This window comes from Megalopta genalis, chromosome 2, assembly GCF_051020955.1.
Source record: "Megalopta genalis isolate 19385.01 chromosome 2, iyMegGena1_principal, whole genome shotgun sequence".
Taxonomy (NCBI): Eukaryota; Metazoa; Arthropoda; class Insecta; order Hymenoptera; family Halictidae; genus Megalopta; species Megalopta genalis.
The window spans coordinates 7,745,396-7,756,131 of record NC_135014.1 but is presented as its reverse complement, the minus strand read 5'-3'; the positions used below and the strand labels follow the sequence as shown (position 1 = coordinate 7,756,131).

Here is a 10,736-nt window from a genome sequence, read left to right as displayed (position 1 = left end):
AGGACAGTGATTTACTAAAATTGTTGAATAAATTACATATATAATAATAATTTATACCATGAACATATTTAATATAAAGGTTTGATTTAAGTATTTTTTATTTTAATATTCATAAAATACAAAAGTAATTAGTACATTTTGAAACATAAGTATAAGTAATTTATATGAAAATACATCGGTTCAATTTAATTTTTGTCATCAATAGGAGTGATTAAGTCCTCGGAAATCGTGTCTTGTTTGAAATTTTTAAAATAACTGTGGTATATTGGGGATATATAATTAAGCAAGTCCATCATGCCTTTGTATTTTGCTGAAGAAACAGGACGAGATCCAGCGAATAACATAATATAATATATAATATATAATATATATATTATACAATATAATTTACAAAACTGCACCATTCTTTCGCACTTATAAAAATAAGTCCAGTGATCACAACTTTTTTAAAAATACTGAAAATAATTCAAAACAATACTTCACACACACTTATCACACGTTTCTATTTCTTTTACACTAAGCCCCGCAATTAATTTCCTGAGTACAGCGACTTACGCCACTTTCAAAATAAACATGTTTGTTATACCGTTAATTAGCAAAACTTCTCTCGAACAAATCTCAATAGTTCTCAACTTATCGATTGCAAATTTTTAAAAAATGAAAAGATACCGTTCAATTGTAATTAGTGTTACATTAACTCGATTTTTTTAAAAAAGTGACTTATGCCACTTTCAAAATAAACGGCTCATATGTACATCAAAGAAAATTCGTCCGAGATATAGAAATCAGTTTAGTTGACCGATGTCTGTGAGAAGAGAAAACTGAAATCAGTTGTGAACACAGACACGAGATGAATTTGTTTTAAAATGCCGTCACCACGTAAAAGCAAGATCTTATGGATTTTTCTGTCTTAGTTTTAACCTGAAGAAGAAATATGATGTTATCGATACATAACACCTGCAATCTATCTCAATCAATGCTATAAACTGTGCGGTTAATTAAAAACAGATATTACTTACCAAAAAAGGATTGTGACAATCTAGTCGATTAAAGCAACAGAATTATAACATTCAAATAATGCCTCATAATTCTGAAATTAAAAAATAATTTTTTGATTTCTTTTAGCGCACAGGACTTTTCGCTTTAATTTTTTATATAATTTCAGAAAATTTTATACGTCTTTCGTAATTACGATAATTCATATAAATAAGACTTGTATGTACTACATTTACGTATAATATTTATCATTCTTGATAAACTTAAAAAACATAAGCTTACTATTGCATTATAACATTTGCATTTTACTATTTTGCTACTTACTATTTGCATTTTAACCCTGATACAATTTTGCAAAAAAAAGAAACATACAATAAATACGCGCGCAAAAGCATACTTTGATCCTTCTATATCATGGTTTTACAAAGCCTGATCCTTCTATATCATGGTTTTGCAAAGCTTTATCCTTCGATATCAGACTTTTGCAAAACCTCATTACCGACTACAGATATACTTGTTATATTAGATTAAACACACTTTATTAACACTTTACCGACCGATAGCCTATTAATCGGCTTTTATCGCTGACGCTTACCCACCGATAGTCTATTAATCGGTTGCCATGGCGATAAACAATTATTATTATGTGAGTTGTGATTTGTTATTTAGTATTGAGGTACGTTGCTCAGTTGCGTTACGAGCGTTAGTCGAATCGTTAGCGATCGGTAAAGTGTTAATATTAGCGAACATAGACTATATCGATAACTTACCTTATGTACTTGCACTTTCGAATAACCGCTTCGATGCGAAACTTTGAACGTTAAACGTATCGGGGGTTTCGAGTATGCGAGTTCGCGAAATGAATTCGAGGTCTTGATCTGTACACGGACAACTTTATTTACTCGACAGACGGTGTTTGCCCGATCAGGCTGATCGTTCAAGAGATTGTTGCAAATGTATTTTCAGTTTTTCAAATAGATAGCTTACAAAAAGACCAAAATTACTCTTGCAACAACTCAATATCGCATATTTATAATCCGTGTAAACATTGCATGCAATGCTCTTTTCTCTTATAAATCTTTTAACGTTGTAAATATACCCATTTTCTGTGGTATGTGGTTCATCTTATATGGCACAAACTTTAAATCAAAATATCTCAAAAACGAAGATCTATTCTGAAGAACTCATTTGAGATTTTCAAGATCGTAGATTCTCCTTGTTACATATTGCGAATAATACTTTATTATAAACATATTGCGAATAACACTTTTTAATCATTTCTACAAGCACGCATATTTAGATTTTAATTACAAGAATAGAATGAAGCAGTAATACATTGTAAATGTCGTTTTTTAAACAGAATACTTCTTTGCATCACCAAGTCCAAACGAGATTCCATTGACCATTTTTAAGATTGATTTTTATGCTTATTTTTCTACAACATAGATATATGAATTCTCATCCGTAAAAATTGTAATTTTATGTTTCAAAAAATACAGAATCTTCATTTTATAAGTACAAGAAATACAAAAAATACTCCCATATATCATCCTCCAATTCGCATTATACCGAAGTTCCCTGTTTCTCTAACGGTTAGAGTCTACATTTATTGTATAGAAGATTACTTTGCTATTACTTGCATAGCCAGAAAGTTGGTATACATTTTTCAGAGATTGCATCCTATTTATATTTTCTGCTTCATTTATGTTTGTAAATTTGTACCATTTTTTGATGTGCATCATCAAAATATAAATGCATTTTATCTTGTTTTTCAAGAGTTGTAGTTTCAACATTTGTAGAAATGTCCACAGATTTTTTAGTTTTCCGTATTTGAAGCAATATTTCATAATTGTAAAAAATGACCAAATGACCAAATGACCATGGACGTTGATCCGAATATTCTGTATAAATTTTTTCCTTATTTAGTACTTGCAATGTAAGGATACTTAAGCACAGTACTCCGTAGATTAAACAATGCTTTATAGTTAAAAATAATAATATGTATATGTACATAATATGACAACTTACAAGCAGTGTAAAATGCATTTTGCTGCTGCACCCAAATACTGATTGCTGCTTCATAAGAATGAAGCATGAATCAATGTTCATTTTATACACATTTTCCCGCCGTTCTAAACACACAAGTTTTAATCATGTCAGAAAAGTTACACATATTATATTTCAAGGCCTGAATAATGTAATTCAGGATTATACTACAAAAGCTATTTAAGACTTAAACATATGAATGCAATGTGACATGTGTAGGAAATATTTAACACTATATTAAATATAATAATTTAGAAAACTTCTTTATTTAAGAATATACACAAAAATTATATATAATTATAAACGAACGTTTTTGTTAAATGCTTTTATCTCTCAACAGTCTCTAAAGGTATTACATTGCAGCCCAAAAGGCCATTGCCAGCCCAAGGACGTGGAATTAAGTTCAAAACTAAAATATTAGATACACGTTTAATTTTTATGCTTATGTTTTTGTACCTACTATTTTGTACTAGAGCACCAATATCTCTTAATGACTTAAAATTCCGATAATCAATAGAACCAAACTCCAATATGAGATCATCAACTTCAATTCCCTAAAATTTGAAATTAAATATTATGCATGTTTGAAATTATTTCATTATTCTAACAGTTTATAATATATATCTTACTGCAATCTCAGCTGGTGAATCAGGGGAAACCAAGTTTACCCTTAAGAAAGGCTCTAATTGCACAGCCTGTTCAACATCATTTTCTTCAACTGGCTCAGAACTATCTGCTCGATTTCCTGCCAATGCATGTATTTTGTGCAATCCCTCTTCTATTTTTTTCATCAAGGTTTTATGATCATTCCTAGAACCTAATCATTTAGTAATGCATTTATTTTTGTTTCAAATTATTTACATTTTATACACAAAGATTATATAATTATACATACATATAATTTTATGCCTTGCATGCCTGACTTGATAAACATCGATGTCCTGTCTTGGATATCCCTCGGAATCAACCAACGATTCATCCATACCAACATGATTCTACGATCATTGCATACCCAGAAAATTGGCAGATCATGGTATTTGCGAAATAAAAATAGTCATTTATGATGACACAATTAAGTTTGTAATTGTTACGAATCTAAAATGTTTCTATATACGTACGGAATCTAGAATTTCTTTCAAAGCTTTTATTTCCGCTTCAATATCATCTTTATCCTTCATAAGCTGAAGGACGTAATTCTTGGTTTCCTGCAATTCCATATCGACCACCATTTTTACTTTCAGCTAGCAGTGACGTCACGAGATTAGACTACTGCATATACAACACAGTGACAGCCATACACACCATCAGCTCCCGTTCTTACAGCTGTTTTCAGAGGTAGCAAGGCTCCTTATCCGAGATATGGTACAGAAACTGCTTTGATCTGATTGGCTGACGATTCACAGTTTGTGTTGCTCTCACAGTCAAAAACGTAGAGATTGTATTCTACTTGTACTTGTCGCCTTGTAGTATTCTCGACCACATCATCCAGCGTAATTGCGAAAGATGCTCAATGCACATTGAGATATATTTTGAATACATATATTTGTAGAAAATGTTTCGCAAGTTGAGCAGGATCAGAAGAACAAAAAACAGTTTCAGAATTAAAGAATTAGAGTATGTAACTTTACAATCCACCCTATACATTCGATTTATCGCCAATAGATTTTCATGTTTTAAATAGAACTCTTTTCACACGGAATGAACACTTCCTTTGTGAAGATAGTATTCAAATTTCCATAGCTGAATGTATTCATGCATAAGACCAAAACTTTTTAAAAATGACATTTATAAAGTGTATGGAAGCAAGTGGGTCATATTTCGATCAAAGAAACATTTTTTAAAAAGAGATATTAAGTTTTTATTATATATATTCATTTTCTTCCGCTACCATTCAGAGCAATGCAATAATTAGCTGATCCTGATCCTGCTCAACTTGTCGAAACATTTCCTATAAACATGTACGTATAACACGTTGAATGCCACGGGGGTCACCGTTGACCGACACTTATATTTTAATATATAATATATATAATATTTTAATATATTTTGTATTTTTATTCGACGAGTATCGAATAAATAATTTTATTCGAGGAGAATTTATTCGACGAATAAAGATGCCTTTTTATTCGCAGCGTTGAATGAAATTTCCATCTTTTATCTATATATTTATTCGAAGAGAGAGAATTTGAATAAATCTTCCAATAACTTTTACCAACTTGAATAAACGCGATGCCGAGAGCGTCGAGCCTTGAACGTCAAAGACCCAACGACTCGCCAAAGGCAGACTTTTTAAATGAATTCAGCGGTCCATGAAATGTAGGTGAGGAGCGTGAATCATGGCACAGGAAAGTCATTTTCAGCAATTTCTTTAAGTAAGTTACAAATCTTTAAACTCTAATCTTGCAAACATAAAGTGTTTATATCTCCACAACGAAGAGTTTCTGAACTTATGTTTATGTGATCTTTTCTCATCCTTAGGAGGTACAGAATACGATACCGAAGTTTGTTCATTATTTTCGGGGAAACCCTGCATAACTTAGACATACAGTAATGGATCCTACTCCTGCACAGCTCCAGGCCACAGCTTGATTCGTTAGCGAGGGTCGATATAAAAATTGTCTTTGCTCTGATTGGTTGATAATTCATTGCCGAAACAATATCCACTACGGATTAAATGCGCAGTAAAATGATGGGGATGTACGCGCCACCTTAGGAAGTAAGAAAAGCAAGAGTAGGTCCCATTACTGTAGTATGTATATGGTCCAAGTTTTACAAATCATATATAGGGTGTCCCAAAATTATGATACTTTCGGAAAATGAGGGGTTCCTGAGATCATTTAAAGTAACTTCTTCCTTAGTGAAATTGCAATCCGCAATTTCGTTTACGAGTTATTAACGAAAAACAGTGACCAATGAGAGGTGAGTTCAGCTAGCGCAAGGCTGCCGAGCCAATGAGCGGTGGAAGCCCAATTTCGCTAATTGGCTCGGCCGCTTAACGCTGTGCGAGCTCGCCTCTCATTGGTCTGTGTTTTTCGTTAATAACTCGTAAACAAAGCCATAGATTGCATTTTCGCTAAGGAAAAAGTTACTTCAAATGACCTCAGGAACCCCTCGTTTCTCGGAAATACCATAATTTTAGGCACCTTTCTAATCTAAGGCGTACATTGTAAATATAAGCCGTCAGTGCCGCATATACTTAGATAGATACCATGCGCAGACTTTTATCATAATACACTGTCTATTTGTGTATTATGTACATATACATATAGAAGTGCGTTGGATCATGTCAATCGTTAATTTTCATAATCACATGATATTCATTGGCCTATTTTAACCCAGTATTTTTAATTGTGATTTATTTCTAACATTTCATAACAAGATTGAAAAATGAAAATAATTTAGGACATTTGAAATCTTAAAAACAGTGCTTTTAAATATCGCGCTTCGTATACAACTGTTTGTTTCCCTTGTGGTTCCATAGAAAGCATATCTCGCATATCGAAAGGTTGTTCTACTACTGTCATTATGTCCCTCCCATAAACTAAAAATAAAAACGTGTATTAAAATTATGAAAACATAATATTTTAGAACGAAAAATATACTAGTACCTTCGCAATGCTCCAAGAATTGTATACACTCTTGAAGTGTTGTGTCCTTCAAAACTACCAATTGTTTAGCCAATTGTTCCAAAAGCGAAAGAAAACATCTTTTCGCGTAGAACCAAGTATCGGTTCCTAATCTTTTGTTGTATGGTTCTAAGCTTTTCATCACTCTAGATATACCGAAGTCATAATTTCCTTTAGAACAGTACAGTGTCCCTATTACCAAATTCACAATACACAAATGAAATAATTTTTTATCTTGGTCTTCCTTCGAAATTGCTTGTTCTTCTTTTTCTATCTTTTTCATTAGGCCTTCAGCTTCTGTATTTTCAGATGTCATAATGTAACTTACACATAAATTAGCGAGTACTATAGCGCTTACATCTAAAATCTGAAATTTTAGTAAATTAATTATTAATCACTTATAATTGCCATAAGCGAAGAAAAAACACGAGATAACTAACATTATCATATTTCTTTTTTACGATGGGTTCATAAAATACTGCTGCTTCTTTAAATTTGTTCTTTTGCATAAATAATGTGTGTGCTACATTTAATTTCCATATATCATGTTCATTGCAAAATTCGACACTTTTTCGAAATGTTTTTTCAACTTGTGTATAATTCCCAAGTTCCCAATAAATTTTGGCTTGAGCCATTAAAACAGGTACATATCGCTCCAAAGCTTCTTCGTAATCAGTTACAGCTTTTTTAACAGCATTATCATCATGATTAAGTCTGGCTTCTTGAACCCGCTTGGTTGCTTTACTTAAAATCTCCATGTGCTTATTTCCAAGATCATCGAATTTGCGATACGCTTCTTCTGGTGAAGTTTGTTGCGTAATTAAAGCATCCAAAAAATCGTATAAATACTAAAAATGAGTTAACACTTATTAAATTCTATTAAAACGTGTTATATGCATGATCGGGGTTTGTAATCATTCGCAGCTTCATATCACCCCATGTTGTTTATACTTGTTACAGCCCTGAACTTAAACAATTAGGTGATCTTAACCTTTGTGTCATGTTTTCTTGACGGTGATTTATTATTATTGTTTTAACGCAATAAAACAATTTCATAACCCGCATGAAAATATACTTGTATTAAATCTATTGAAAATGGTAAATTGCAAACTAAATCAAATATTTCTTGGAGAAATTGCGTCTGTACAAAATTACGGAGCTTTCATTCGAATTCCTGGCTGTGCATCGCAAGGATTACTACACAGATCGCAGGTAAGAAAACAATATATTCAACAATATTTGCAAAATAGTTAAGTTCCTATTTGCATTATAATATAAGTTTGCAAAATGAATAACTCGTATTAACATAACCCTTTTAGGTAAGCAATGCTCGTGTCGATGATGTTGCGCAGGTTTTACAAAAAGGAGAACGAGTTTGGTGCAAAATAATTTCTATGGGAGATGATGGTAAAATAGGGTTGTCTATGAAATATGTGAATCAAGGAAATGGGACAGACTTAGATCCTAATGGGGTCGAATTACAAAGGGATGCTCAAAAGAAGAAATCTTTCGGAAAATATGAACATAAAGCAATACATTTAGAAGCAGTTCTTAACACAACGTGCACAAAATGTGGAACTGCTGGTCATTTATCGAATGATTGTTTCATGTCTCCTGATGGGAAAAAATATGACTTAATTCCAGAAATTGAAGAAGAAGTTGTTCAACAACCGATTGATGAAAATGAGAAGGAAAAGAAGCACAAACAAAAAAAAGTTAAGAAAAAACACAAACTTAAAAAAAATAAGCAAGGCATAGATAATAGTGATTCAGATGAGAAAGAAATAACAAAGAAAAAGAAGAGGAAACATTCCAAAGATCAGAAAAAAAAGAAGAAAAGGAAACATGACAGTTCCTTTAGTGATGATAGTTCTAATGACAGTTCTTCTAGTCATAATGTAAAAGTTCACAAACGAAAACATTCTGAAAGCTCAGAGAAACGTACAAAAAAATGTAAGCACTCAAAAAGTAAATATCCAGATCGATGAGACATAATACAATTCGTGCAGATTTGAAGACTAATTTGTATGTAGCTTTTATAACTTCTTCAATTACAAAAATATTTTTAGTGTGTAACTTGTGATCTATGCACTTTCGATACTTGTAATAATGCAATAAAAAAATAATACTTACTGATGTCAGATACTTAAAAGTCAGGTGTACATTTTCGGCTAAAACATCAGCTGCTAAATCGTAATATTGATATTTGCAATACAGTAGTAATAAATTAGCAAACGTTTCAGGTGGAAATGGATTTTGTTGTAATAAAAATTGAAGTTTCTCGAATCCTTCACTTGGCTTTGTGTCCATATTTATCAAAGCTTGATTGTGCAATGTAACAGCATCAAGTTCTTCTTCAGATCTTGGGGGCATATCTGTTAGTGCTTCTTTTGCTGCTTCATCTAGATATATCAAACGAAATTTAGTAACAATAGGAGATATCAAATAATAAATATCTTTTGTGTATAATTACAATTCTGCAATTGATATTCTATTGCAGCTTTTAAGTTGAACGCTTCTGTTAAAGCTGTTTCATGTAATGTTAAGGTATTTCCAACACTACGGACTTCTATACCATCTGTGGTCATTCCTACTCCTAATTCTGGATGTTCTCGTATCCCTTGCTCAATAATATCAGCTAGTAATGTATAATAAATGTTATATTATTTTCATATATTAAGCTGAATTAGTCATAGTAGCATGAGTTTTACCAATATATTTTAACGATGCAGCAAATTCTTTTAATTTAAAATAACAGAGTGCTACGTTGTAAGACAAATGGGGTTTAAAACCTGCAATTTGTAACGCATTTACAAATTTCTTTAAAGCTTGCTCATATTGCTCTTCCTAAAATGAAGAAAATGTTTAAAAATTGCTAGATGTTTTTTTTAATTTCTCTTTTTTCTAATACCTTATATAAAAGACAGCCTAAATTAATTTCTGTATCAACATCATCCACTGGACATTGATCAACAAGGCTTTTTGCAACAACCATATCTTCCTGTCCATATTTTATTGCTGCTTGCAACTTCTTTACTTTAGACTCTAAATTACTGTGATTTATAATATTAGAACATATTGCCCAAGACTCTTGATACATACAAGCTTGATGCAAAGACTGAGCATGATATAATTTGTATATATTTTCGTCTGGGCATAATTGAACTAGTTTTTCATAACACTGTGCAGAAGCTATAAAATCTTGTGTGTAGAAGTAGCAATATGCAAGCAGTGATAGGCAAGGCCTAGACTGTAGAATAAATTATTAACTATATGGACTTATTTATTACAATAGAAATGATCATATTGTTATTTACCGATCTTACTTACAGAGTTATAAGAATCGAGAAGTGTAATTAAGACTTTTATTGTTTCTGTATACTTCTGTTCTTTTATCTGAAAATATTTATAATTTTGTATTTTTATTTTATAATTAGTTATACCTAGTAACATATGACATTTTTCCTCCTTTACTTTTGGTAATTAAAAAATATTTACCATGGTATAAATTGTTTTTGTATATTCTCCATCTTTTATCTGCACATTCTCTATGAAAGTACTCATATTTTTTAAACTACTGGTTTATTTAGAATGTGTTACTAACTGCACATTCCTCCACTGAATTACATATATACTATTTATTCGACTATTCTACTACATATTTAGCGCACAATGTTTTGATAAAACCTACATTTCGTAACCATAGAAACAAATAGTATTTCATGGGGAAAAGAAAATACATATGTAATGAAATGTACATACACAGCTTTATTCATTTATATAAATTGCTTTATAGTGTATACACGGGATACAAAATACTACATTTGGTTTTCAAAATAGAATTATTAACGCAACCACAGTGTAATTTGCCACAATTTACCAGAGTCATTGCCACCCGTCATACTGCCATACTTACAGAGATATTCAAATTAGTATTTTTATTGCGCATGCGTGCATAAACTGTATTCCGTAAATAATAGTAACATGTACCTAAGTTTCTGCAAGACTCTCCCTGCAGCGCGATCTGTTAGCGAGAATAGGAGTAGAAATTGCTTTGCTCTGATTGGC

At 31.7% G+C, this 10,736-nt stretch overlaps 3 protein-coding genes across 4 annotated transcripts; 1 reads left to right on the top strand and 2 right to left on the bottom strand.

Annotated features, from left to right (window-relative positions):
* Positions 1-3,279: 3,279 nt before the first annotated feature.
* LOC117218288 (26S proteasome non-ATPase regulatory subunit 9) lies at positions 3,280-4,319 on the bottom strand. Its single transcript, XM_033466576.2, has 4 exons — positions 4,161-4,319; positions 3,938-4,037; positions 3,672-3,859; positions 3,280-3,596 (listed from the first exon to the last, which is right to left on the bottom strand). The coding sequence occupies exons 1-4, from the start codon at positions 4,269-4,271 to the stop codon at positions 3,369-3,371; spliced, it is 627 nt and encodes a 208-aa protein (XP_033322467.2). The 5' UTR covers positions 4,272-4,319; the 3' UTR covers positions 3,280-3,368.
* Positions 4,320-6,381: 2,062 nt separating this feature from the next.
* Ttc30 (tetratricopeptide repeat domain 30) lies at positions 6,382-10,366 on the bottom strand. The gene is made up of 9 exons (XM_076528796.1): positions 10,167-10,366; positions 9,999-10,064; positions 9,580-9,918; positions 9,380-9,515; positions 9,142-9,306; positions 8,802-9,070; positions 7,109-7,516; positions 6,651-7,035; positions 6,382-6,583 (listed from the first exon to the last, which is right to left on the bottom strand). The coding sequence occupies exons 1-9, from the start codon at positions 10,230-10,232 to the stop codon at positions 6,441-6,443; spliced, it is 1,977 nt and encodes a 658-aa protein (XP_076384911.1). The 5' UTR covers positions 10,233-10,366; the 3' UTR covers positions 6,382-6,440.
* On the top strand, positions 7,510-8,954 carry LOC117218355 (zinc finger CCHC domain-containing protein 17). 2 transcript variants are annotated; one of them, XM_033466665.2, is made up of 3 exons: positions 7,510-7,880; positions 7,988-8,621; positions 8,912-8,954. In XM_033466665.2, exons 1-3 carry the CDS (start codon positions 7,764-7,766, stop codon positions 8,941-8,943), a joined length of 783 nt encoding a protein of 260 aa, XP_033322556.2. In that variant the 5' UTR covers positions 7,510-7,763; the 3' UTR covers positions 8,944-8,954. The 2 variants fall into 2 exon arrangements, with proteins under 2 accessions (XP_033322556.2, XP_033322554.2); XM_033466663.2 differs by lacking the exon at positions 8,912-8,954 and having other exon boundaries at positions 7,988-8,800.
* Positions 10,367-10,736: the final 370 nt, after the last annotated feature.